Consider the following 25,424-nt stretch of genomic DNA (forward strand, 5'->3'; position numbering starts at 1 on the left):
CATCATCAGAACTAGAATTACAAATCTGATACCGCATCAAAGATCGAATCTATGACTTAGAGCCGCCAGCTGGCCGACATTCGAAAGTAGATCTGATTTACGGCACAGAGCGAGAGGGTCTCTAGCGTTTTTTTTTTTTGTTCAGCATCTCTGTTTGGACAAACAAAAGCCTAGCACGAAATTATAAGTAGCCATTTTGGTACAAGAGTTCGCGACGGCAACTTACTACCACCAGCACACCACCACATAAAAATGCCGCTGTCTTGCTTATATCCTAGACCTTCTAGCTCCATCTAGGACCAAAGCGTAGCGTTAAAGACTAGACTAAAGATTAAATTGCAATGAATAACATAATCTAATAGCTAATCGTGGCATAAAAATCACGTGATAATGAACTTTTATAATAACCCCACCCTCCATCGGATGCGCGAATGAGTATCCAATCTATAATTATTACGAGAAAAATGTTGTTATTACACGTTATGATAATGCTAGGGATTTGACTATTCATATATTGTATAATAATAACAAAAGTGCTATTTCATGTCCTAATATTCTACCTGAATGCTGCTCCTCTTAATTACCCCGCCTCACAGCCGTCCATTTGATAAAATCAGACTTGCAAACTCAAAACAGAATCTCTCATCCTTCAATTTCTTTCTTATCCACTATCTTCATGTTCAATCATCTTATAAACATTTTCTAGAGATAAATATTATCACTACGCGATGTCGCAAACCAACATAGAAACCAAATTAGTGCAGACTCCGACAAAACCGTCATGGATCGCTGATCAAGCCGGGCAATTAAATATGACTAGTGTTCATGCAATATCCGGTGCCACGGCTGGATTCTTGACGGGTTTCTTTGTTTGTCCATTAGATGTAATCAGAACCAAACTTCAGGCTCGTGGAGGTTTTGCAAAGCATGGAGTGACGGCTTCGGCCCAATATTATGGTCTTACTGGTAAGTTTTTTTAATAGTCAATCAAGAATCATGTAAATTAACCTCAATTAGGTACGATGAAAACTATCTGGCGGACGGAAGGGATTCCTGGATTTTATCGAGGATTGGCTACTACGACTGTAGGCTATCTTCCTACTCTGATGGTATACTTCGCAATGTACGAGCGGTGCAAAAAAGACCTACCCGCTATTTCAGGTAAACCTGCCTCTTTTTTTTTCCCTCATTTTTTACTGCATTATTAACTCAAATTATCTAGTATTTCGAGAATACCCATCGTTTATGCACATGTCTTCCGCATTTGCCGCCGGAGTAACTGCTACAGTCATCACAAGTCCTATAACAGTTGTTAAGACGCGACTAATGACCCAAAGTGCGCATACATCATGGTACTATCGTGGCACAATCGACGCCTTCAGACAAATGTACAGAACCGAAGGTCTTGCATCTTTTTACTCTGGTTTAGTGCCCTCGCTATACGCCTTAGTCCACGTCTCTATTCAATTCCCTTTGTACGAGAAGTTCAAGACGATTTTCGTACCGCGACCGGAGAGCAATCCCTCTGATTTCGAGAAAATAAGCGCAGTATTCACAGCTTCAACATTTGCCAAAATGTTGACATCATCAGTGACGTACCCATTCGAAGTTATCAAAACTCGAATGCAACTACAAAGAGTCCTTGCTCATACAGAAAATAGCGAATATGAAGGAATCGGAAAGATTGTGAAATCAATATTTCATGATGAAGGATGGCGTACGTTTTATGCTGGAATGGGAACAAATTTATTGAGAACCATACCTGCTAGTGCTGTTACCTTGATCACTTATGAGGTCATGGTTGATGAATTTTCTAAACTGAGACGACAGAGAGAAGAGAGAGAGAAATAGAAGCATTATTTGTCACATTTTGGAGTTTATAAAATTATAAATTAACTGTATACAAAAGATTAACGTTTTCCTGCTGTTATATTTCTGTTTCATGTGATTTAACTGCTAACCACCGGATTTCTATAAAATCTCGAACAGCACATTTCTGAGGACATCTTGTATATAATATATACACTATATCAAGATATAAGCCAAGATAGATTTCTACTATAAATAGCAGTAACTTCAACAAACTCTATGAAACTTTCTATAGACACTAAAGCAAAATGAAAAAGACGAGTATCTGCCAATTACTCCTGCAAGCAGTCAGCAAATACTCAATGTATATACAATCATAACTTTCCAGTCATCCGCAAACGTAATGATATCCTTCATTCAAACTATAATCATAGCAATGCCAATGGTAAAACCCAGATCCCTGCTCTAGAACCAAAAAATTTAACAGAAAAAAACAAAATCTGCTCCAAACATGGGTGACTCGACGTAATCACAGCAACACCATTGAAGTACCTAATCAGACTTTGTTTTTGCAAAAGTTTTTGTAGCAGTAGAGACGTAACCCGTCCATCCTTGTACAGCAGTAAACCAATCTGCCTTAAGCACATTCATAGCCTCAGTAAGTTCAGTTACAGCGTCCTTTTGAGCAATTTTCACATTATCGCTGAGATCAATTGTTTCCCAAGTATCCTCAATATCAGTAACACTGCTACTGATTAATTTTGAAAAGCATCCAGAAATAGTAGTATTAATTCGTGACCTTTCACTAAGAGAATAACTCCCATTAACGCTCTCAGTAGCTTGTACACTTTGCAATTCAGAATATATTCCGGCATCAACAAGGCAAATGTCGCGAAACGAAGGTTCCAAAGAACGCATATTAATCATCGGATCATTGTTAGGGATTCGCATCCCTTGCGAGATCCCTACTGGAGAGTATGCGAATTCCTCAGAGTCAGTAGAAGAGTACGGTGACTCTTCTTGAGTGGGAGGCAGACCGGTGATGGTGCTAATTGCCGGATAATCGCCTAAGAGTGATACCTGAGTTGATTTCTCGAGCGCAACTGGGGAGACAGTATAAAAGTTAGTAGATTCTTTCAATTTGGCATGCTCAGCCTTGAAATAGACATTTTCTTTGGTGATTTTTTCTTTTTTGACAGAAACAGAGTCAACAGTAACAGATCTGTCAAGCTCAGTAGACAGAGATTTAAAAACGCAATCATCTTTTACAGGACAAAACACGACAGCGGCAGCAGAGACAGATCTGAAGGCGCCACTAGTCAATGGGTTCACAGCCAAAGCTTCGGCGCTGTCGATAACGGCAGCAGATACTGATCTACTAATGCGAGATCTCTGAATTTTAAGCACATCAAGGTCAAAAACAGCGCGAATAGATCTCAATGAATCAGATCTCTCTGATTTGCAAGGCACAACAGAGTGGCTAGTATCAGCAGTGAGCGTGACATGCTGAGCATTCAAATTCTCGGAGTCGGCGCTAAGACCGCAATCAGAGGTCTCTACTTTCTTTTCGGCGATAATTGTCTCATCAGCGTCATTTTCATGGATTAGGCAGTCTGAAAAGCCGCAGTTGGCCGCATCTTTGATTAAAGGGGTGTCGCTAGCTCTATGGCAAGGCATTATCTTCGGTTTCGTTTTGACATATGCAGCAATAGGTTTCCGATATTCAGCAGGCACGTAAACTCCGGGAGACAACTGCATCTCGCCATTATGCCAAACCTTGAATAGTTCCGTAATGGCCAGGGGAGTAGTAACTCCGTCATATCTCGCCAAGACAGTGCAAGGAGTACGATCGCAGGTTGCGACCAACGGAGTTGTGATATAAGCAAACCCGGCCGAAACAGCAGCAGCAGTCTTCTTGATCTCAACCAGAGATTCAGATGCCCAAGCTGATGCCGTTTCAAAGTCTTCAAAATGCAGCTTCTCTCGAGTTACCAAAACTGGCAACTTGCCGATGAGAAGACTGCGCTTCTTCGAGCGGGAGCGGAAGCTGAATAGCTTACGCTTCTCAACTCGCGTGTTGGAGGTGTTCTTCACAAACAAGCTGCCAAAGAAAAGACGGAGTCGCTTTATTGGATAAAGCTCGACTTTTTTCTTAAGGGAACGGATAGTAGGGCGGGAACCCCTCTGTGAAGTAGTTAGCTTGAAACGACATCAGATGAGTAGAAGAAAGAACACGAACAGGGCGGAGATTGTTAAAACATTTGAGATAAATAGTCATTTTCTTGACTACAGAAGCACATATAGAGTGAGGATACCCAAAACTCGCACTATGTTAAAGTAACAAGACAAAGGGGTTAGCGGTGGCAGGGTGAAGAGAGGAGAGGCCGATTCGGTTGCGAAAGATTGATAGTCTATCAGCCTCTGGCTATAACAGGCCGAATTAAAATCCACGAGTAGTTGCGACAGCAATGTAATGAAATCTGTTATGTAAATGATATATGTCTAAATCAGGTTATATATACTGAAATGCCAAATAATCATCACTGCTGGCTGCGTTTCCAGTTTAATTGTAAATGAATAGTATGTAGGAGTTACCTAAATAGGAAAGCCCCTGCAGAGTACGATATACATATACGGAACAGAATAAGAAGGATTTCTTTAATACAATCCGTATGTGCGTATATATGCTATTAGATTCATTTGCCAACTAAAGTCAGCAGCGTAAAGTAACACTTACCAATCAAGTATTCTATGTCTGATCGCAATGCCTATATAACCGACACCACCTCACCTCGCAGCTTTTCCGTCAATTCAAAGGATTCTCATATAAAAATGGAAAGATTTGCCAGCTCTTTGAACGAACTGAGTGCAGACATTGAATATGCTGCAGCATGCGCCAGATCAGCAGCCAAAGATGCCAATAACGAAGCGGAAGATCAGTTGAATTATGTATCGGATACGGTCTCGCAAATCAGAATATGCATTATTTTGTAAAAGATAAACTAGTGAGCTAGTATTTCAAAAACTATAGACAATTCTGGCAGTTACTGATACGGCCTACCATTTATTAGAAAATACTATATCTGCCTGAGAGAGGGCTAATGTTAAGCTGCCTTAGTTATCAACAGTATTCTATTTGTAACCTCATTATTGCTAGCAAAAATAAAAATACATTATTTAAAAGACAAAAAAACTTTTTTAAAGCCAAATATCACTCTTGAATATCAAGAGGGACATAGCTACTAATCCATATCAACGCGCGTGCTATCATGTAAGCCTCATATCCCAAGTCGCAACTGATACGAAACAATAGCTCATTCTTCAAGCGGGTATTTGTTAGATAGCGAAAGTTGGCGCTGTTTAATGCTTCAGCAGTATTACAGAACAGAGTAGCGTAGTACAGCAGATTGAAGTCAGGGAAGTGGTGTCTTTGGAGAGAATAGCCTGATACTATAATATGAAGCTTACTTGCAGCATATGCAAGTAATAATGCCATCAAAAGAACCTTCGGTCCAATTCCCAGAATTGAAATAATTATCAGGTCAATATCAGAGCTCTGGTGAAATTTTGCGGTATGTTCGACACTGCTCTCGTCAATATATTGGACAGAACACCTTATTTTATCATTTTTTAGCTGACAATCCTCCGGATTTTGAAGCTCTTCTTGTTGTCCAATTTGATTGGTACATTTGTAGTTATTTGGGCTAGTGCTATCCAACGTGTATTGGTTAGAATAACTTGCCTCACGGATATCAGAAATTAACGCTGATGCATAGCCAATATGGACAGAAGAGCAGGATACTATTTGCCTGGAATTCTCATCCGCAAACGATCTATAATCTCGAAAGTGAGGGTGACTGGCCCGCGTCCTTGAGCTCTTGCTGTTGCCCGTAACTGGTTTGAGGACTATTACGTTACTGTTTTTGGTTTTGAGATCTCGAATGAACTGCCTTGGTTCGTTTGCGGTCTCTGAAGACTGCAAGTCGTCTGAAGAATATGTACTCGAATCTGCAGCATATACCTCTAAAGCACTAATTTCATATTCGTTCTTGTATTCTGTTTTTCTGTCGCAGAGGATTTGTTGTTCTGAAGTTATCTCCGTACCGCACGTATCTCTTTCTTCAACTACGTGATCTAGGCCATTCATCTGTTCAATCTCATCTAGTGTGGGCTCTTCATCAATGCTGTCACTAAACTCACTAGCAGATCTCATCATACAATCTTTATTAAAGTCTTCCTCAGATAAGTCGAACAATGAACTGACTATTGTTGACGATGTATCTCCAAGTGATTGGCGCGACATTGCATCCTCAATTTCATCAGAATCCTTTATAGATGTGGTATTGTGTAACGCGTCTAAAAGCAGATCTGAAATATTTAGCCCTTGAAACTCGTTTCCGGAAAAGTCGCTGATGTATTGATGTTCTTCGGAATCAACAGTAAAAGTCAATGACTCAGACCCTGCATCGTACTCCCAATTGATCTCAGCTTTTCTCCAATAATAAATGCCTCTATTTAGTTGAATAATCAGTGCTGCTTGTGATTGATCTATTGATAAATTATTTTCAGAGCTGGTATCGGAATCTGAATCCAAACTATCCGCGTTGGAACCTGCACCTTGAAATACTATCCAGCCCGCATTGTTAACAAGACCTGCTTCTTGCTTAAATATTTCTCGAAATTCAGCTATCTCATCAGAGAAAGAAAGACAGAGGCAAATTTCGCCAGAGAGTTTCTCAGTAGGTAGTTGCTCGTATGAAAACTGCAGAGACTGCTACAATATGTCAGCATGAAGACTTTGAAGTGTAGAGTGTACATCAAATTGATAAACTACCTTGCAATAATCATCGCTTACACCAGAATGGTCTGACGTCAGACTACCACTTTCACTGTCGCTATCACTAATGTCAAAAAAATTGAGCATGTATAATTTTGATCGCTTATAACGACATAAGTAGGATTTATTATGATTGATTGATGAGAAGATATCTGTTAAGTGTGCCAGATATTAGAAAACGGCCGGGGCAGCAAATATTTCGATAACCGCAAAGGATGCCTCAATACCTCAGCAATATAATCTGCTCTAGAAATTATCTGTCATTTCAACCAAATTGCAAAATTAGTATCAGAGATTGAAAGCTGTTATTCATAAAATATCCAATTTGTCTAGTAACTAGCTTTGGCTCTCGCTTGTGCTTTAGCTGCAAGCCGTAATGATTGCGGCTTACAGTTTGCTAGAAAACGGATTATGATTAGGAGGATTAAAGAACACTCACAAATTATCAACTATATGAAGTTTGATTAGTGGAGAATATACAGTATTAATAGTACTGTAAAGTATGTTTCTATGTTTCTCGTAGTTTTATTCATTCTAATTGCGTATCGTTCAATTGTGTCATAAAAGTTACGCGGAATCAGACACAAAACTGACGTGATCTTTATATGAAATTTACTACATCACTTTTGCATATCTCACGATAAGCAGAAGTTATTTATTGTGACTATCATTAAAATTGCCCCCCGAATCAAACCATACTAAGAGAAAAGTAAAACACAAAACTTTTAAGATCCATTTACCCAAATTTTGCTTTCGCATATGTTTGCTTTTGATAGAACCAAGCCCAGCTTCTTTGAGTCCCAAAGCAATTGAAATACCCATTTTTTCAATGTTTTTTTTTTGTAAATCTTCGCAATCTAATAATAATGAGAACTAGACGTGATCAATACAGATTGAGAGATTACGCGTAAGATAGGCGTATCATTAGATAGTTGCCTCAGATAGCCTGCCAAATAGCAAGGCCAACAACATAGCTGAGAAGACCGCCAACCAGAGTAAGAAATGTGACGGTGACAACACCGAATCTGGATCAAAGTTAGCGAATAGGAGGACACAGATAGTAAACGAAAAAAAAAAAGTACCTCATGATGCCGATACCCCATATAGAGCGTAGGACGCCTCTATAGAGACATACGACTATGACAGCTGCAAGTACACCACTACTGCCAACATCTTGCACGCTAAGCAATAATGAGAAGCCAAGATGGTGCAGTAAGGCCGAGGTTCGCCATAGGAACGGAAAATAGGTGGGCAGATCAAGAAGTGAAGTACCAATCAGAGGCGCGATAGGATCTTCACGCTGTTGGCTTCCGATCTGAGCAGCCGCAGAGAAAGTTGAAGCCGGATCAGGCTGTCCATCTCGTCGGTGATGATGGTGGTGGTGATGGTGATGATGGGGTTGCTGCTGATGCTGCGCAACATCATCTTGCTGTTCAGGATCAAGAAGGGATCGCTCTTCGTGATCGTTCAACGAGAGATCAAACTCTTGAGCATTATCGCCAGTTTCGTTGACATTAATGGCAAGAGCCGACGGGATCAGGGCATCTCTGTCAAACTCGTCGTCATCGAACTCATCTGATCCGAGACGACTATAGCGATATTGCTTCGGCGGTACCAGCTGAATCAAGGAGATAACGCATTCAGCTAACGACCAAGAAAATCCCAGAATATATGCAAGGTGCCAAGTACGTTTGTTGAGAGGCCAAAGGAGGAGGTAGTGAACAATCTCTTCAACGAGGCCTACAATGAAAAGCAGCAACGAGGTAGTGTAGACCGAGGCCAGAGGAAAGAGCGATAGCACAAAGCGCAGACAAAGAAGAACGGCAAAACCGGCCAGACCAAGCCCGATAGCACTGAATACATCTCCTGCAGAGATATGAGCGCCGTGGGTAGGCAATGCGAGCATGGCCAACAGCACGACGTGGAGCAGTGCTAGGCAAGGCAGCAGCACGCGGAAGTACTGAGAGCGGTGCATGATAGAAGCCGAACCAGGAACTGCCAACAATAAATTAAGTAAAATAAGATGAAATAAGAGGAAACAAGAGGAAGGAACGGGAAATAAGTAACAAGAGTGAGTGGAATGAAAACGACTAAGGCGATGATGATCTCAAATTGCGCGATGGCCTCTGCTAAACAAGATTTTTTTTTCATTCCCAAACAAGGTTGTGATTTGGGAGTTCAATATGTGATCCGTGATTATTTGTGATTAGCCTGGTCTCAGAAAAAGATTCCAGGGTTCGGGGAACTACCCTCGTTCTCTCATCATTCTATCTCTGTTCGGCTCTTCGCGACATTTTATTGGAGAAGCAGAAAACAATTTGTGTCAGTCGTGAAGTCATTCACTATCCATATTGCTCTAGTCTTAGTCTTCTAGCTTCAGAGCATACGCTGCCGTCTCGCCCGCAGCCCCAAGCGAGCACTAAGCCGCAGCGCCGAGCGCCTCGCTCTCCTTCTCTTGTCTGCTTGTCTATTCATGGACTCGCCCTCAAACTTCCGCCCTCGACGCGACCAGAGCAATTTTTCATTCGAATCGGTTCGTGATTATTTTTGGGACAGTTTAAAAACCTTAGTTTCCGACCGCATCATGCCTCTCCTCCCCGTCCCGGCCTCTGCCTCGGGCCAGGGCTCTAGCTCTGCCTCAGCTTCTGCATACAAAGACAAGGCCGCCCCGCGAATGAACCCATCTGCGGCTCCCCTCATGTTTTTGCCTTACAGATCAAAGGCCCGGGCATGGCAACGTGTGCTTCAGTTGGCCCCTTTCGTCCTGGTCCTTGGCTTCTTTGCCTTTGTATTTAGTCATTTTGTCTACCGATCGGCTCCGAAGCGTGAGACGCTCAACAGAGCTAGCGATATCTATACTGAAGAAGCTTTTCTTTCTACTTATGGACTCACCAAGCAAGATCTGGCGGGTCTGCTTCCTGCTCCTCGACAGCTGGGTCAGGAAAAAGCTTCTCTTGTAATGCTTGTCCGGTATGTCCTTTTGCTATATTGATTTCACCGTCTGATTTAGCTTGCTAATGTTTTCTTTTTTTTTTTCTGGCTAAGAAACTCAGAGCTGAATGATGCCCTCAAGTCGATTCGCATGATGGAAGACCGGTTCAATCATCATTATCGCTATCCTTGGACTTTTCTTAACGATGAGCCGTTCACTCCTGAGGTAATACCAGACTATTTGATTCCACCAAACACCAGCTAATAACGACATTTAGTTTATCAACTACACCACTGGAATGGCGTCTGGAAAAACTCAATATGGTCTTATTGAAAAAGATCAGTGGAGCATTCCAACTCACATTGATCAAGAAAAGGTACAGAAGAACATGGAAGAGATGGTTTCTAAGAACGTGATCTACGCCGGTAGTATGAGTTACCGTCACATGTGTCGCTACAACTCTGGATTCTTCTACCGTCATCCTCTATTAGCTGAGTATGACTGGTACTGGCGCGTTGAACCTGGCGTAGAATATTTCTGCGATCTACAATAGTGAGTGTTTCCCTAAAATTGTTTCTATGATTAGAGTGTGACTAACGACGAAATAGTGATCCTTTTACATTTTTGAAAGATCATAACAAGGTCTACGGATTCGTCATGTCAATGTACGAGTACGATGTCACTATTTCCTCTCTATGGGATCACACTAAAGATTTTATCCGTGACCATCCCGAGTACCTTGCTGCCGACAATTCTCTTGATTTCTTTGTAGACGGGCACTCTCCTTCCCGTGAAGGTGATACTGAAATTGATGGAAAATACAATTTGTGTCATTTTTGGTCTAATTTTGAAATTGCCGACCTTCGGTTTTGGCGGTCGAAAGCGTACACGGACTACTTTGAGTACCTTGACAAGCAAGGCGGTTTCTTCTACGAGGTATGTCGACTAGCTTTGGTATATGTATTTTCTTTTGTGATTTGCTGACTTTATATTAGCGCTGGGGAGATGCTCCTATCCATTCTCTAGCTGCCGGACTTTTCCTTCCAAAATCCCAAATCCATCATTTTGGCGATATTGGGTACCGTCACCCTCCGTACTCGAGATGTCCTCAAGATGAAGAGTCCCACACTTCTGGTCGATGTTACTGTTCACGAAAAGAGCATTTCGATGATGATGGATACTCTTGTCTGCCGAGATGGTGGAAAGTGGCTGGACAGAGCTTTGGGTCTGGCATTAAAAAGCAAGATTAATTTCTGATTTAATTTATATATATTTGCTTCTTTCTTTTTTGTAGTTTTGGGTATATATTTACATGGCAAAGGATTGCTGTTCATTGTGGTTTTGGTGTCATTGATTTGTTTTGGCTAGATGACTACTTTGACTTTTTGCTTAGTCTCGTAAGACGCATTCTTGGTTTGAAATGATTGAATTATGATTGAGATTGTTCGATGTGTGAAATATAAGTGATTTGATTGAAACGAAACAAAAAAAAAACAAAAGCGAGGTGTGTCGTTAAGCCATAGGATCAGCAACGAGCTGAGGAGTGGGACACATACTTTGATTGTGATTTATAACATGAACCCATTTTTTCAAGTCTACAGTCAATTGAACGGCAGCTTGTATAAAAGAATTGCTGTATCTTCCAAAATACGTGCGCCCAAGCTGCATCAATGCTGCAGAGATCCTATCACGAGTAAAACGTCGTGCTTCATCGGCGTGCAGTAAAACGTTAAATTTAGAGCACTGGCGTCTAGTTGTACATTTCAGTTCATTTGTATGAATATGGAGAACGACGTTCGAGATGTAGACTATATCGCCTACTGCTGGGCAGTGAGATGATGTCTTGTCGCCTTTGAGGAAGTTTAGATCGCGCTCAAGATCCCAAGAGGCTATCGTCAGAGGGCAGCTCCTTTGCCCTTTATCTACTGCATCGGATGACACAACATCACGTCTAGTGCTGTACATCGCTCTCTTGATGATCGACTTGTAGGATATTGAGGAGTCAACAATCGTGATGTATCGCAGTCTTGATCCAGACTTTGTAACGATGGCGTCAGAGATTGAAGTAATTACTGCTAAAAATGAAATTTGCCGAGATCCATATCTTCGAATATCGTTTATGTCTGGAATATCTGCGATGTATGTGATGTGTTTTGTAAGCTGTGATTTTGACATTGCGGTGGGTTTCTCTTTTGATTTGTTGTTGACCTTTGATGAGAATTCTGGCGACACTATTTACGATGTTAGAAATAGATAAGTCAGTAGGTCTAAAAGAGAAAATTGCACCCTGGATGTCATTTATTCTAGTTCTATGTTCATTATGAGCAGCAGAGGACCCCACAGCCGGACTATGCTTCAACCCAGTTGCCGAAAAAGGCTGCAATTCAGACGCCAATGGCGCACCAACTAAAACAACCACCCTTTTGCCCTTGCTCTCAGAACTAGAGCCCATATAAAGACGAGACAACCGTTTGACTGTTAATTGTGCGCACTCATTGCAGATCATCACAGCTTTGCGGACGCGATCGTTTTTGTTTGGCGTTCACGTGATGACGCGTTAACGCGTTTCAATGAAGGCAATTTACCTTACCTGAATAGCGATTTACTTGCTTGGTAGCTCCAGGTCTTTGAGAGTTTTTCTTAACTCTGTCATCTAGGCTTATCTCTCAGTATGTTGATCTGGATTGACTGTTTCTGCTGTTAAATTGTAACAATAAGAGATATTTTCGCGAGTGGTACTACCTAGCGCATTCATTCACTATGGCTTTCAATTCCACGAATCGAATGATAGACACCTCCGTCTTACCAGATCGATTTCAGTCGGTTTTTCCTTTTTCTACATTTAATAGAATGCAGTCTCAATGCTTTGCTGATGTTTACAACTCCGATTGCAATACTGTTGTCGCTTCTCCTACTGGTTCTGGCAAGACTGTGATTTTTGACTTGGCTATACTCAGAGTTCTTGCTTCTGGAAATTCCTTTAATGGCAATGATTTAAATTTTAAGACCATCTATATTGCTCCTACTAAAGCACTTTGCTATGAGCGATGCACCGATTGGTCTTCTAGGTTCGCCGTGCTGGGCATAAAGACAGGGTTATTGACTGGAGACACAGCTGCTGAGGAAATTGAGATGGTAAAGAAATCGGATCTAATTGTGACGACTCCCGAGAAATGGGATTCCACGACTAGAAAATGGAAGGACTACGATAAATTGATGCGACTTGTAAAATTGGTTTTGGTACGTTAGGAGTGAAGATTTGGTGAATGACGGCTGTCTAACGTCGGATATAGATTGACGAGGTACATATTCTTCGAGATAGTCGAGGAGCAACGCTTGAGGCTGTCGTGTCACGAATGAGATATGTCTGTCCTCAAACGCGTTTTGTTGCGTTATCTGCTACAATTCCTAATGCAGAGGATATCGCCAGCTGGCTTGGTCAAACTACTAGTTCAGGATCGAGTAAGTATTATTGCCTTATTCAAAGTCGTTCTGCTGCTGACTTAAGCTGTTGTAGTTCCTGCCAAACTGCATCGGTTTGGCGATGATTATAGACCAGTACCTTTAGAAGTATTTGTATATGGTTATGCTAGTAATGCAAAGAATATCTTCCAACAAGACAAGTTGCTAGATAAGAAGTTATCAGAGGTTCTTGACGCGCATTACTCTCAAAGATCTATAATAATATTCTGCGCAACTAGGAAAATAGCAGTCAGTACAGCAAAGAATCTCGCCAAGACCTGGCTAACGTCAAGAGGTGTATTTACTCCACCTCCGAGAAACAATCATACCAAATTTCAAGATCGTGAGTTAGATAGTTTGGCTAGAGCTGGTGTGGTATATCATCATGCAGGAATATCAATGCCAGATCGCATTCTCATTGAAAAGATGTTTCTGAATCGGCAGATTTTGATCATTTGTTGCACCTCGACTCTTGCCGTTGGAGTAAGTCCCTTTTTCTTCTTTCGCACACCAGTAGTTATTGACAGGCCTAGATAAATCTTCCAGCACAAATGGTCATCATCAAAGGAACTTCAGCCTGGGGAGAAAATCAGATTCAAGATTATACTGATTTTGATATTCAGCAAATGATAGGTCGCGCGGGACGTCCTCAATTTGATGACTCTGGAACTGCAGTCATAATGACTTCAAAAGAAAATAAATCTCGATACGAGAAAATCCTTGAAGGTTCCGAACTAGTCGAAAGTTGTCTGCATAATCATTTGATTGAGCATATGAATGCGGAAATTGTTCTGCGGACTATCAAGGACCGAGACTCAGCAATTGGGTGGCTTCGCTCTACGTTTCTTTACGTTCGAATTACTCAAAATCCAGAGTATTACAATATCGGAATTCCTGGAGTCAACAATTGTGATGTTGAAATCATTCTTGATCATATTTATATGGAGAATATTGAAGCTCTGAAAGATGCTGGCATCGTTGAAGTTCCGGAGAGTAACCACTCTATCTTGATGCCTACCACTCACGGCCAGTCAATGGCCACTTTCTACGTTCGATTTGACACTATGAAAAGATTTCTGGCGTCAGATTATGCACTTAGTATCTCAGACACAGTAAGAGCGCTGTTTATAATTATGTCATAAGCAATATACTAATAGTTGCTCGCAGTTGAAAGTTGTGTCTCAGAGTGTAGAGCTCAAGGAGTTAAAACTGAGACTTGGCGAGAAGAAGTTCTACAAAGAAATGAATTCTTCAAACGATCTACGATTTCCGTTTGCAAAGCCGAACGAAATTGCCGATTATCCGGAGAAAGTAAACTTACTGATTCAGGCAGTTCTTGGACATCTGGAGTTACCCAACTACGACGGAGCGGGAAAACATGTGATGCAATTCTCTACTGACAAAAATATTATATGGCAACACCTACATCGTTTGATAAAGTGTCTTATTGATTGTAAGATATATTTTAAAGATGGGACATCTCTGAGAAGCGCATTAGATCTTATGAGATCTACAAGCGCAGAAATTTGGGATAACTCTCCATTGGTATTATTACAAGTTGATGGTATTGGACCAGTATCAATGAGGAAGCTAGTAAACTGTGGAATTTGCTCGATAGAAGATTTTCGGCTCTGCGATAACTTCAGACTTGAACACGCGCTGGGACTATCAAGTGGTCGGGGAACAAAACTACTTCAAGATGTGGATAAAATTCCAAAATTCAGAGTATCCTTGAAAAAAATATCCGAGAGTCGTGCGAAGGATGGGGTAAATGTAGCCATAGGAGTCATGGTTCACGTTGCCAATAACAATATCGCCAAGTTTTTCCATCGAAAGCTACTTACTGTTTCCATGTTGGTTGATTTATCAGACGGAGAATTAGTTGAGCTTCGAAGAGCAGTGTATTAGCTTGTCAGTTGCTTCACAGATTTTTGATTTTGCTGATTCGGTTATCTAGATATTATGCGATGAAGGACGGGCGTGAGTTTATCAGTACCGCATTTATTGACAAATGGACAGGAACACATCCCAAATGTCGTATATCCGTAGCATGCGAGGAATTAGGTGGGCACAATCTATCACCGCTCATTACTGCTCAATGACTGCTAACAATTCACAAGTCGGCACGGAAGCTATTAGCGATCTTTCTCTGTCCCTCACTCCAGACAGTATAGTCTTTCTCAAGCAGCTTTCTCGACGTAAGGCGGCTAAATTGTCAAAATCTGAAAGTGCTCTAAAACGTACGTATCAAGCCCGAATAGATGATCCTTCGATGCTGTCGTTCAGCAAGAGAAGCGATGAATCAACTGGTGAACTACCTATCATATTGTCTGATGACGGGGTAGAAGGATGTTTGGATAGCTCACTTTCTTCTGGGGATTTTGATTTTACAAATATGCTGGACAGCCTAAGGTTTACTCTGATTATTACATTCTGACTAGATTGATATTATTCAAGCTAATTTGGCGAGTTATAGAACTAAGACACTGCGTTCTGAAGAAACTTCAAAAGTAAAGAAGGAAGACGAATATAGCGATTTCAGCCTTACTAGTGACGACCTTCGAGAACTGAGTCAACCGATTTCTCCACAAGTTACTCGAGTTGCTATGCGAGATTCTATTTCTCACAAGAGAGCAGGTTCTGAGATTGAGAATCCTGACTCTAGACTGATGAAAAGAAGAGAGACTGTTCCTGACGAGTTGTCAGTGAAGAGTGCTGAATGGGATGGTACTTATGAAGTACCCGCAACATCTATTCGTCAAGCTAAGTCCAAGTCATATGACAATCTCGATAAATCCGATACAATGAGGCGGAACAAAAGACAACAATCACTCCAGGAATTGAAGTTCATCTCTGGGAAAAGGAAAGCTGATATGAATGACATCTCTGAGATTAGTTTTGAATCATTGGATGAGTTCTCTTTTACGGGTAATTGGAAGATGAGTGAGTCTCAGATACGTAATCCGAGCACTCAAGCTTCTAAAGGTTGAAATCTATACTGCAATTCATTTGTGATTTACTAACGCATTTTTTCTAAATTAGTGTCGACTACCCATGTGACTGAATCCGATAACGGGACATCACTTTCTACCGATAGATTTACAGCTCCTCAATTCCTTGATTCAGGGCAACCGTATTCAATCTTTGACACGTCGTCATCATCAATCGGCACTACAATATCCTTTAACGCTGACGAGTTTTTCAAAAATATGGAGAATATACGCACCGAACGAACTCATCTTATTACTGAAAACACAAATACTGGATCTCATCGGCAAAGTACCAAACCGCAAAGCCGGCCGATCACTGAACTCCCTTCACCAAATACTACCTTGAAAGTTAAACGTGATGAATTTATCGCCGGTTTAGTCAATTTAACTGACTTTCTTCAAGATTACGTGGAACTTGTATAAACCTTTTATTTTATCTCACTTTCTGTTTATCTTAATTCCGTTTGCTCTGAATTATTTCCTCGCTGCTAAACCTGGCTTTTTTTGTTGCTGTGAATTTGAAATTAAAAAAATTGTCTAATATTTTGAAAGGAGTTAACAGTGCAAAATAGTTATGCGCCTTGTACTCAAAAATTAAGCAGAGCACCTCGCGCTCTTAGCATAGCCTCACTCATAGATAAAACATTTATGTAAATTTAAATTTAAACCGAACGATAGTTGTAGATTTAAAAAAGATATTTATAAGAGAAAATAAAAAAAAAAAATAAAAAAACAGCCTAACGGGGGTCTCGAACCCCCAACCTTGAGATGACTTCTAAGAATTACTTAAGAGTCTCACGCTCTGCCAATTGAGCTAGCCAGGCATTCTTCCTTGAGACAAAAAATTTCTGAAGACATACATAGACCTCTGTTTGCCATCTTAAGGAGTTAGGTTCAACAACTTCGCTGCCTTCCTTTACCACCGTCCTTGCCAACACGCTGCTCTCTGTCCTTTGATTTTAATGCATTAGATGTATATAGACATATATTGATTAGTATTCATTTATATTAATATTACTTATATCAGTCATGCAATCGAACTTCACGAAATTGAAAGCCAGCTTATGGCAATTACTCAACAAAAAGTCATTACTTCAGTGTTAGCATTCATACTTATGATTAAAGTGTACAAAATTTTGCACAAAATTTGGCGATCGTAGCTCTAATATCTATGAGCTATCTTAGGTCTCGGTCTCTCTTAGGTCCATTTGAGTTCATTTCTGGGCTATAGTCCCTTTTAAGATAAAAAAAAAAAGAATTCTTTTAGCAGCGGGAATATATCTCATGGCAATGAAAATAAATTTGTAACGAGGTCGTTGAAAGTGATAGGTCACCAATGTATATCATGGACGTTCGAGTGAGAATGAAAATGCATTAAAACATTCATAAAATTGTTTCCTCAGCTTCCCCAGACTCCTTGTATCTTACAAAATCCATCTATCTAACCAAAATTTAAGACACAAGTAACTTAATAATTAATTATCATGACGAATGTATGATCGGTTTATTTACTGTCAGGCTTTGAATATTTTGCCCATAGCTGGTTGTATGCGCCAGTCATTTTGTCGAGTTGTGCTTTCAATTCTTCAATTTCTTTAATGCTAGCTTCCTGTTGCTGTTGCTGCTGTTGTTGCTGCTGCTGCTGTGAAATGTTGGATGTTGAAGGGATTGATTTTCGTGTTGGCTTTCGAGTATTTGCTGAATGTCTCAGCGGTCCCGAAAAATCAGATGGGATGATAAAATCCGCAGATGTAGGAATATATTCTCGTTCACCAAATCGCGAGCTGATAATTTGACTGATTGAAAAATTTGTGAAAGTAGATGGCTTGAGCTGCGACCATGAGTTGTGTTGACGTTCAAACGATTGGTCGAAATTGAATTTCAATGAATCTAATTGAAAGAATTTTGTTGCCGGAAGCTTTTGTTGGATTTTAACGTAATGCACAGGAGCTGCGATAATGGTTAGTATAGCTACAACACAATCAAATAAAGAATAGAAAACACCGTACTCCTCGCAGGGCCGATTTTTTTCATCATTTGATGAGAAGCGATATCCCAAACCAGTGTCAAACCGTCCTCACCACCCGACACCAGCAATGTCCCATCAAACGACACATCAAGACTAAGAACTTTGCCGGAGTGTCCAATGAACTGGGGGAAATCGGCCGATCCAGCGTCAACCACTCGTTGCAATCCACCGGTATACTCTAGCCCCGAACCACTGTTGGTTGAGTGGTAGAGATCGACGTGAAGGATGTCGCCTGTATCTGTGCCTAGATAGATGGCGCGTTCAGCGGGGTCAAGAGAGATGCTGCTTGCCGGACCGCTGAGTACATAAGTCGAATATAGTCGTAAGTCGGATGCTTTCCATACCTGTAAAATAGTTAGTACCGTATCAGCATATTTTTTCTTTTTGGATTTTTTGTAGAATACTGACCATGCAAGTTCCATCAGCAGCAACACTATACACTCTAGCTTCGTTACAGTTACCAAGTCCACACACAAGTCCCGTAACAGCCAACTTATGTTGATTAGCTGTACACGCAGGCTGCAAATCATCGGATCGTGACTGTGCGCGAACAAGATCAATTAATCGCCATCCAAAGATTCTGCTGTCGTTGCCGCCAGTAAAGAGCATGCCATCGTCGTGCGTAAAGGCTATCGTTGTGATTTCGCCGTAATGAACGTCTTTATATAACAAACATACTCCCGAAGTCAACTGTGAATGTCAATGTTTAGCGCTATATACTCAATATTGAAAAAAAATTAGAGAAACGTACATCCCAAAGAATCAATTTTCCACCAGGTGTACCGGCTGCTAAATATGTCCCCGAATGTGAAGCCGATATACATGATAATTTTTCCGGTACAAACAGTTTCTGTACAGGCCCTTCCTTTGCATAAGAGTACACGTAAATTATAGGTTTCTTTTCATGAGCGGTGAATATTCCTGAATCAAGAACCGCAATTTTATTAACTTGGGAAGCAGCTTGTTTAAATGTTCTCAGATTTCCTCCGGCGTTTAAGGTCGTGGTCACTATATTGCCGTCGTCCTTTGGACCAGTTGATGCGGTTCCGTATATTAAATACTCGTCTGTCATGGAGTTTTCCATTGTGCTGGGGGTATTGGTTAACAGAATAAAGATTTTATTTGGATTTTTTTTAAAGTCATCGCCTGAAAACTATTATAGGTGCGGCTCAGGTTTTTTTTGTCAGTTCTGTAATCTTTTTTATTCGGCGCTTTTTTATTCAATTCTCTAGCGATTCAACATTTGTGTCCAATAAGCTATTTTGATTACAATGGCTCGATATGTTTGTACTCTTCTGTCTGAAACCGCACTTTCGGCAGCTCAAAAGGAATCATGGCTCGCGCTCGCAAAGTCACTAAGCATTACAATTACAAGCACAAGAGCACTCTCAGACCGCGCCGAAGATTATACGATTACTCTTCCACCTACACTCGAATTCAGCGAGTTGAAAGCTGCTGCTAATCCGATATGCCTGGAGAATCATGTGGATATTTGCCTACAACCTGATAATAAGTATCGGAAGGGAAAACGGCTGGTGGTGTTTGATATGGATTCGACATTGATTCGACAAGAGGTTATTGATATGATTGCTGCGTACGCTGACGTTGAAGACCAGGTTTCCGTATGCTATTCTTTTAAGTTTTTAACGAAAAAAATAATAATATTCTGACCGATTGAACATAGGCTATAACGTCACTAGCAATGAATGGGAAGATTGACTTCAACGAGTCCCTTCGTCGACGGGCATCTCTTCTCGAAGGCGTGCCATCTACCGTGTTTGAATCGCTAAAAAGTAAAATTGAAATCACACCAGGCGCAAAAGAACTGTGCAAAATTCTCAAGAGAGAAGGCTATACACTTGCGGTTTTGAGCGGAGGATTTATACCGCTTGCGAATTGGCTGAAGGGACAGTTGGATCTAGACTATGCATTTGCCAATACCGTAAGACACTTCTTTTTTCATTTCATTTAATTTTTCTTACAAAGTTGAGTATATATTAACACAGGAATAGCTTGAAATCTCAGAAGATGGCTCTGCCTTGACAGGAAAAGTCCTTGGCGACATCGTTAACGCAGAACGTAAAGCTCATCTTCTCCGTCAAATAGCCGAAGAAAAAAGTATTGAACTCCACGAATCTCTAGCGGTCGGCGATGGAGCTAATGATCTTGTTATGATGAAAACTGCCGGATATGGAATTGCGTTTAATGCAAAGCCTATTGTTCAAGAGAAAGCGCCGGCACGGCTAAATACGCCTTCGTTGCAGGATATATTGTATATTCTTGGCTACACACTTGAGGAGCAGACTGCTCTTTTGAGGTGAGCACTGCATGATATAAATAGATAGATGAATATGAGATCAATTGGAAGAAATTTTTTTATATAGTCTAGAGTAAAGTGTTTCCAAATGCAATCAATAATCGTGGTGCTTTTCATCCTGCTTTACCTTTTCCACTCCCACGGTTTTCAAAATCTCAAGTACACCAACCTTCTCGAAAATATCAAGCTCGCTCTCTGACTTTGCTAGTAACATACCAACCATACCCGTAGCATTGACGCTCAGCTCCAGATCATCATGTGCGTACGTCTCACGACTTCGTGGCGCCATGTACATCCACTGCTTCGTCATGGCAAAATTAAAAGAGATACCAGAGATCTGCGAGGTCAGAGATGAATGCTCCCGAAGAGCGGTGAGGGTGCGGGCCAGGAGAGAGGAAAAGCGCATGATGAGGTCGTCAGGAGTCGGCGAGGGTGGTACCGGGAGTACAAAGTGAGTGAAGGGGACGGTAGGGTCGAATGTTGGGAATTGCCCAATTGCATCTATAACAAATTTAGCAAACGATAATACAATAATACAATCAGAATAAGAATACGCAGGCGCACCTTGACTTTCAGAGACGCCATATGTCAGTGCGACGTCAGGCAGTAGCTTTGCGCTTGAGTCGACGGGGATAAATTGCACATGTCGATGTGCCTGGCTTGCTCCAGATTGCTCACCACAATTGTAAAATGCCAACCACTGTTTACCCTTTGTATCATCGGGGACAGGAGCTTGCAAACATGCCCAGGCAGCAGCCAGGTCTTCTTCTGATAGAGGAGCGTTCTGAGGTTTAAACTGGCTCGTTATACAAAGAAAATGGTAAGGAACGATGCTGAATTTGTTGAGAACAAGTTTGTAATCCTGGCCAAGTTCGGCAAGAAGTAGTTCAGGGTCGGGATTCAGGAACGGATTGAACTAGGAAGATTATTAGAATCGATGTAGATGAGATGCAGTCTAGAGGGAATTACTTTTTGTTTGGATGCAGACTGTGAGTTTTTCGTGTCTGAGTCAGTTCTCAATGTCGATTTCTTGGACAAACTAGGAGCTACTCGTATCTCAAACTAATGGGAAGTCAGTATAAAGCATATGTCCAACAAGAATCAAAGGACAAGATACAAGAATATCACCATCAACGACGTTTTTGACGGTAGATTCGGTAAAAACCAGCGCACCAGATTCACGACTAGAAGAGAATTTAGAGCGCAGAGTATCTGCAAATGATGACGGGAGCTGTAATGCCATTGAGAACTATTATATTTTATAACTGCTGTGGATAGAACAGAGAAAGATAATGGATCGAGAAAATCATAAAATATCCGTCCACGTGACTTTGGAGTTCAGTCAAAATGTTTAGGAGGTAGAAAGTATTTGTATTATCAATGGCATTTATAGTCTAGTGGATAAAATGGAGCCCAATGTATTTAGTAGACAGTTGACGGCGCAAAGCGATGTACTTGAAGCAATAAGAGCTATCGATAAACTGTGAACTTAGATAAAGGTGCTCGAATCCACCACCCGTAGCAACTGAACACTATCAACCACAGATATAGCGAACGGATACAGTCTCCAACGTATACACAGAGTGATTAGATAAACTAAGAATAGTGATATCATTGACAGAAGACTGACGCGAGCTCTAACGGCCGCAGGCAACCGAGAATAATGACGTAGGCGATCAGCGGGGTGTCACGTGAAAGATCGACGATGATGAGGAGGAGCAGAGATGAGATGTAGATGAATAGGATTGTACAGGCTGAGATATGAAAATAGATGAAGTGGTAGAGCATAGAGTAGCATACATAGTAATCAATTGAGAAAGGAAAATACCTGCGACCAGATTAGGAAGACAGAAGCGTGATGAACTGCGAAAGGAAGTAATCCCAGAAAAGATGACCAACAAAGAACAATCGTCGTCTTTAGCCTCTGAACTCGGTTTCTTCCTCTCGCTTGTCGCCAAATCGGGTGACGTCAGATCACTTTCAGGAGCATAAATATCCGACGGCGCGCCCTTATCATTGCTACTCCACATCACTATCTCATCACTATCTCGTCTCTATCTCACTCATCTCCATATCTGCCTCTATACTATCGTCTATATCATACTCAATGTCACCCGCAACCGCTCACATGTCTCAAGCTGGAAGCCAGCTCAACTCCTATGGCCGTCGTCACCCTGGCCTCTATATTCTCGGCGGCACTGTCCTACTCACCGTAGGCGCGATGGGCTACTGGTTCGGTATGCTTTTTCTCTTTCGAATATGCCTCTGCACATACTAATCATCATCTGCATAGGTATCGCTGGCGGAAGCTCAGAGTCGTTTGGTAACTTCAGGAGACACGACAAAAACAACAGATGGCAAGGCTCGAAGACAGTCGAGAGTGGCGGCACATTTCCATTAGCTGATAAAGTCGGCGATAGGAGTATGTATTTGAACCGACTAATCTCCAGATATGGCAGCTAACATATCATTAGAATGAATACAGTACACAATTTTGCTAATTAGCCGATCAAACACTCTCTAGTCTCTATTTTGCTGGAGAGTAAGACCACAGCAATCAGAACAGTATAAGAATACAGAACAGAAACAACTAGTTACAATGATATTAAATGAATTCAATTAATAACCCGTAACTGCTACTCGCCACATAATAATGATGTAGTAGTATTAACGTAGTTTTTTGTCTACAAAACCCGTTTATTGCTTGCAAATTCGCTTAAGAACTTTCTTTTGTCTAATCGCATTCACAATTTCTGTCAGCACTCTTTCTTCCTCTATTCGCTGCTCGGGGAGACAGCGTCCGTCTTTGTTTGCCTTTTTATGGGCTTATAGGTGACTGTTGTTCCAGAATTACAAGCTCCTGCTAGATAATTGTACTTTATAGAGCTTCAAGTTGGAGGTTGAACTGTTACTGAGTTTGCTCGTGCCTCGCTGACAGCGCATAGAGTACTCAACACAGCCCTTCTTTATTCAACTATTCGGACAAATGTCGACTGGTTCCGAGGAGAGCCAATCGCTACTTGCGCATGATGAAAAGCTTGGAGATGAAACAGTTAAACAGAGTGCGAAGAGACACACACGGCCCGAGTCTATCGATAGGGTACTGACCTTTCAAGCGTGGATTTATGACCTAATTATTTGGTCTTGGTCGGGTGAGTTTTGAGTTGATATTTCTTGCAAGTGATTGTCGTCTGACTTGACTAGTTGTTTTTGATTTGTTCTTCCGCGAGATCAAACCTCGTGGTGCGTACCGCATTCCACGCCATGGACCAATCATTTTTGTCGCTGCTCCTCATGCCAATCAAGTATGTTTTTTCTTCCTCATATTTGTACGTTACTAACAGCCTTGAAGTTTATTGACCCGGTTATGCTAATGAAGCTTATCCGTAATGAATCCGGCAGACGTGTCTCGTTTCTCATTGCAGCCGCATCAATGAAGCGGCGATTCATTGGCGCAATTGCTCGCGCAATCAACACGATCTCCGTCGCGCGTGCACAAGATTTAGCAAAACCCGGGTCTGGAACAGTTTACATAAAGGAAAAGAACGATATCGTGACACTATATGGACAAGGAACAAAATTCACCACCGAGTGCGTGGTTGGCGGACTGATTATCCTGGCAAAATCAGCTGGCACCGCCGAGATTAGCGAGGTTGTCTCTGACGAAGAGCTGAAACTCAAGAAGCCATTCAAAGACAAAGCTCTTGATCTTCTTGTGAGCGATAAAATAGTATATAAAGCTGCACCGAAAATCAATCAATCAGAAGTCTATGAAAAGGTATTTACTCACCTCGATCACGGTGGATGCATTGGTATATTTCCCGAAGGAGGCTCGCATGACCGTTCGGATTTATTGCCACTGAAGGCTGGTGTTGCAATTATGGCTCTTGGTGCCGTCGACAATAATCCGGACTGTGAACTAAAGATTGTGCCATGCGGAATGAACTATTTTCATCCGCACAAATTTCGTTCCCGCGCTGTCATCGAATTTGGTGCTCCACTTGACGTGCCACGAGAACTTGTTGCACAGTACCACGAAGGCGGAGAAATGCGGCGAAATGCTGTATCGAAAATGTTGGAGCTTGTGCAGGGATCACTTCTTGCAGTAACAGTGACGACGCCAGACTATGACACAATGATGGTGGTGCAGGCGGCGCGGAGACTTTACAAGCCTGCGCATCGCAAGATCCCGATTTCACTGACAATCGAGATGAACCGACGGCTAGTAGCTGGGTATACTCACTATAAAGATCACCCGCGAATCATACATCTGCGCGACGCAGTAGTAAACTACAATCGAAATTTAAGTCATCTGGGTATACTTGATCACCAGGTAGAATATGTCACAATGTCTTTCTTCACTATCGCGCGCAAGTTACTGTATCGATCGTTGAAGCTTTCCATTTTACTTTTGGGCTCGCTGCCTGGTGTTATACTATTTGCCCCTGTGTTTATTGCTACAAAAAGAATTTCAAAAGCGAAAGCGGAGCAGGCTTTACGGGCGTCGACTGTTAAAGTGCAGGCTAGAGATGTAATCGCCACATGGAAAATTCTTGTTGCGTTGGGCCTTGCTCCGGCACTCTACTGGCTTTACGCCCTGCTGGCGACGTATATTACCTGGCGATACGAGCTTGTGCCGTCGTTAAGACCGGTCTGGTTGGTAACTTTGTTCTTCCTGGTGTTATTCCCAATAATTACATATGCTGCCTTACGAATTGGTGAGGTCGGAATGGATATATTCAAGTCGCTACGGCCGCTAGTGACATGCTTGAATCCAGAGAAAATGACGTCGTTGGCAAAATTGCGAACTACAAGAGAAGAGTTGGCGAAAGAGGTCACGGAGGTTATTAATTCTTTGGGACCGGAGCTGTTTCCGGAGTTTGACGTTAATCGACTGAGTGGCTACAGTCCGATGAGCTCGCCTATCACTGCTGAAGCTTTTAATGATAAGATGATGTAGATAGTTTTTTGAATTGAATGATCAATGTAACAGTGTAATTCGTGTATATAATGAAAGCTCGACAGTAGATCCTACACAAACCCCTTAA

The 25,424-nt window shown here is 41.6% G+C and overlaps 13 protein-coding genes across 13 annotated transcripts; 7 read left to right on the plus strand and 6 right to left on the minus strand.

Annotated features, from left to right (window-relative positions):
• The first annotated feature begins 547 nt into the window (after positions 1 to 547).
• Positions 548 to 2,119, plus strand: V2V93DRAFT_348457 (mitochondrial carrier domain-containing protein). Its single transcript, XM_066907927.1, has 3 exons — positions 548 to 966; positions 1,018 to 1,161; positions 1,223 to 2,119. The coding sequence occupies exons 1-3, from the start codon at positions 729 to 731 to the stop codon at positions 1,849 to 1,851; spliced, it is 1,011 nt and encodes a 336-aa protein (XP_066764788.1). The 5' UTR covers positions 548 to 728; the 3' UTR covers positions 1,852 to 2,119.
• Positions 2,120 to 2,361: 242 nt separating this feature from the next.
• Positions 2,362 to 4,087, minus strand: V2V93DRAFT_360034 (uncharacterized protein; the record flags this gene model as incomplete). Its single annotated transcript, XM_066908117.1, has 2 exons — positions 2,362 to 3,993; positions 4,049 to 4,087. 2 exons carry the CDS (start codon positions 4,085 to 4,087, stop codon positions 2,362 to 2,364), a joined length of 1,671 nt encoding a protein of 556 aa, XP_066764789.1.
• Positions 4,088 to 4,940: 853 nt separating this feature from the next.
• V2V93DRAFT_387506 (uncharacterized protein) lies at positions 4,941 to 6,962 on the minus strand. Its single transcript, XM_066912302.1, has 2 exons — positions 6,644 to 6,962; positions 4,941 to 6,580 (listed from the first exon to the last, which is right to left on the minus strand). The coding sequence occupies exons 1-2, from the start codon at positions 6,731 to 6,733 to the stop codon at positions 5,021 to 5,023; spliced, it is 1,650 nt and encodes a 549-aa protein (XP_066764790.1). The 5' UTR covers positions 6,734 to 6,962; the 3' UTR covers positions 4,941 to 5,020.
• A 198-nt stretch (positions 6,963 to 7,160) lies between these two features.
• Positions 7,161 to 8,734, minus strand: V2V93DRAFT_372768 (uncharacterized protein). The gene is made up of 2 exons (XM_066910817.1): positions 7,729 to 8,734; positions 7,161 to 7,671 (listed from the first exon to the last, which is right to left on the minus strand). The coding sequence occupies exons 1-2, from the start codon at positions 8,619 to 8,621 to the stop codon at positions 7,584 to 7,586; spliced, it is 981 nt and encodes a 326-aa protein (XP_066764791.1). The 5' UTR covers positions 8,622 to 8,734; the 3' UTR covers positions 7,161 to 7,583.
• A 185-nt stretch (positions 8,735 to 8,919) lies between these two features.
• Positions 8,920 to 11,214, plus strand: V2V93DRAFT_372770 (nucleotide-diphospho-sugar transferase). Its single transcript, XM_066910818.1, has 5 exons — positions 8,920 to 9,616; positions 9,692 to 9,803; positions 9,856 to 10,130; positions 10,187 to 10,514; positions 10,574 to 11,214. The coding sequence occupies exons 1-5, from the start codon at positions 9,120 to 9,122 to the stop codon at positions 10,826 to 10,828; spliced, it is 1,467 nt and encodes a 488-aa protein (XP_066764792.1). The 5' UTR covers positions 8,920 to 9,119; the 3' UTR covers positions 10,829 to 11,214.
• Positions 10,986 to 12,145, minus strand: V2V93DRAFT_372772 (uncharacterized protein). Its single transcript, XM_066910819.1, has 2 exons — positions 11,865 to 12,145; positions 10,986 to 11,809 (listed from the first exon to the last, which is right to left on the minus strand). The coding sequence occupies exons 1-2, from the start codon at positions 12,082 to 12,084 to the stop codon at positions 11,091 to 11,093; spliced, it is 939 nt and encodes a 312-aa protein (XP_066764793.1). The 5' UTR covers positions 12,085 to 12,145; the 3' UTR covers positions 10,986 to 11,090.
• Positions 12,146 to 12,362: 217 nt separating this feature from the next.
• V2V93DRAFT_326387 (P-loop containing nucleoside triphosphate hydrolase protein) lies at positions 12,363 to 14,948 on the plus strand (the record flags this gene model as incomplete). Its single annotated transcript, XM_066907527.1, has 5 exons — positions 12,363 to 12,818; positions 12,872 to 13,040; positions 13,096 to 13,517; positions 13,574 to 14,152; positions 14,208 to 14,948. The coding sequence occupies 5 exons, from the start codon at positions 12,363 to 12,365 to the stop codon at positions 14,946 to 14,948; spliced, it is 2,367 nt and encodes a 788-aa protein (XP_066764794.1).
• Positions 14,949 to 15,207: 259 nt separating this feature from the next.
• V2V93DRAFT_45886 (uncharacterized protein) lies at positions 15,208 to 16,565 on the plus strand. Its single transcript, XM_066912702.1, has 3 exons — positions 15,208 to 15,280; positions 15,517 to 16,025; positions 16,083 to 16,565. The coding sequence occupies exons 2-3, from the start codon at positions 15,647 to 15,649 to the stop codon at positions 16,451 to 16,453; spliced, it is 750 nt and encodes a 249-aa protein (XP_066764795.1). The 5' UTR covers positions 15,208 to 15,280; positions 15,517 to 15,646; the 3' UTR covers positions 16,454 to 16,565.
• Positions 16,566 to 17,534: 969 nt separating this feature from the next.
• V2V93DRAFT_326090 (WD40-repeat-containing domain protein) lies at positions 17,535 to 19,131 on the minus strand (the record flags this gene model as incomplete). The annotated part of the gene is made up of 4 exons (XM_066907519.1): positions 17,535 to 17,980; positions 18,040 to 18,403; positions 18,468 to 18,749; positions 18,811 to 19,131. The coding sequence occupies 4 exons, from the start codon at positions 19,129 to 19,131 to the stop codon at positions 17,535 to 17,537; spliced, it is 1,413 nt and encodes a 470-aa protein (XP_066764796.1).
• A 138-nt stretch (positions 19,132 to 19,269) lies between these two features.
• Positions 19,270 to 20,564, plus strand: V2V93DRAFT_372787 (HAD-like domain-containing protein). The gene is made up of 3 exons (XM_066910820.1): positions 19,270 to 19,681; positions 19,744 to 20,001; positions 20,072 to 20,564. The coding sequence occupies exons 1-3, from the start codon at positions 19,331 to 19,333 to the stop codon at positions 20,378 to 20,380; spliced, it is 918 nt and encodes a 305-aa protein (XP_066764797.1). The 5' UTR covers positions 19,270 to 19,330; the 3' UTR covers positions 20,381 to 20,564.
• V2V93DRAFT_46213 (HIT-like domain-containing protein) lies at positions 20,008 to 21,950 on the minus strand. The gene is made up of 4 exons (XM_066912705.1): positions 21,494 to 21,950; positions 21,346 to 21,438; positions 20,941 to 21,292; positions 20,008 to 20,877 (listed from the first exon to the last, which is right to left on the minus strand). The coding sequence occupies exons 1-4, from the start codon at positions 21,617 to 21,619 to the stop codon at positions 20,471 to 20,473; spliced, it is 978 nt and encodes a 325-aa protein (XP_066764798.1). The 5' UTR covers positions 21,620 to 21,950; the 3' UTR covers positions 20,008 to 20,470.
• Positions 21,951 to 22,483: 533 nt separating this feature from the next.
• V2V93DRAFT_381472 (uncharacterized protein) lies at positions 22,484 to 22,855 on the plus strand (the record flags this gene model as incomplete). Its single annotated transcript, XM_066912106.1, has 3 exons — positions 22,484 to 22,613; positions 22,670 to 22,798; positions 22,851 to 22,855. 3 exons carry the CDS (start codon positions 22,484 to 22,486, stop codon positions 22,853 to 22,855), a joined length of 264 nt encoding a protein of 87 aa, XP_066764799.1.
• A 273-nt stretch (positions 22,856 to 23,128) lies between these two features.
• On the plus strand, positions 23,129 to 25,392 carry V2V93DRAFT_372796 (uncharacterized protein). The gene is made up of 3 exons (XM_066910821.1): positions 23,129 to 23,528; positions 23,581 to 23,681; positions 23,729 to 25,392. The coding sequence occupies exons 1-3, from the start codon at positions 23,363 to 23,365 to the stop codon at positions 25,334 to 25,336; spliced, it is 1,875 nt and encodes a 624-aa protein (XP_066764800.1). The 5' UTR covers positions 23,129 to 23,362; the 3' UTR covers positions 25,337 to 25,392.
• Positions 25,393 to 25,424: the final 32 nt, after the last annotated feature.

This window comes from Kockiozyma suomiensis (genome assembly GCF_038497685.1).
Source record: "Kockiozyma suomiensis strain NRRL Y-17356 unplaced genomic scaffold V2V93scaffold_10, whole genome shotgun sequence".
Taxonomy (NCBI): domain Eukaryota; kingdom Fungi; phylum Ascomycota; class Lipomycetes; order Lipomycetales; family Lipomycetaceae; genus Kockiozyma; species Kockiozyma suomiensis.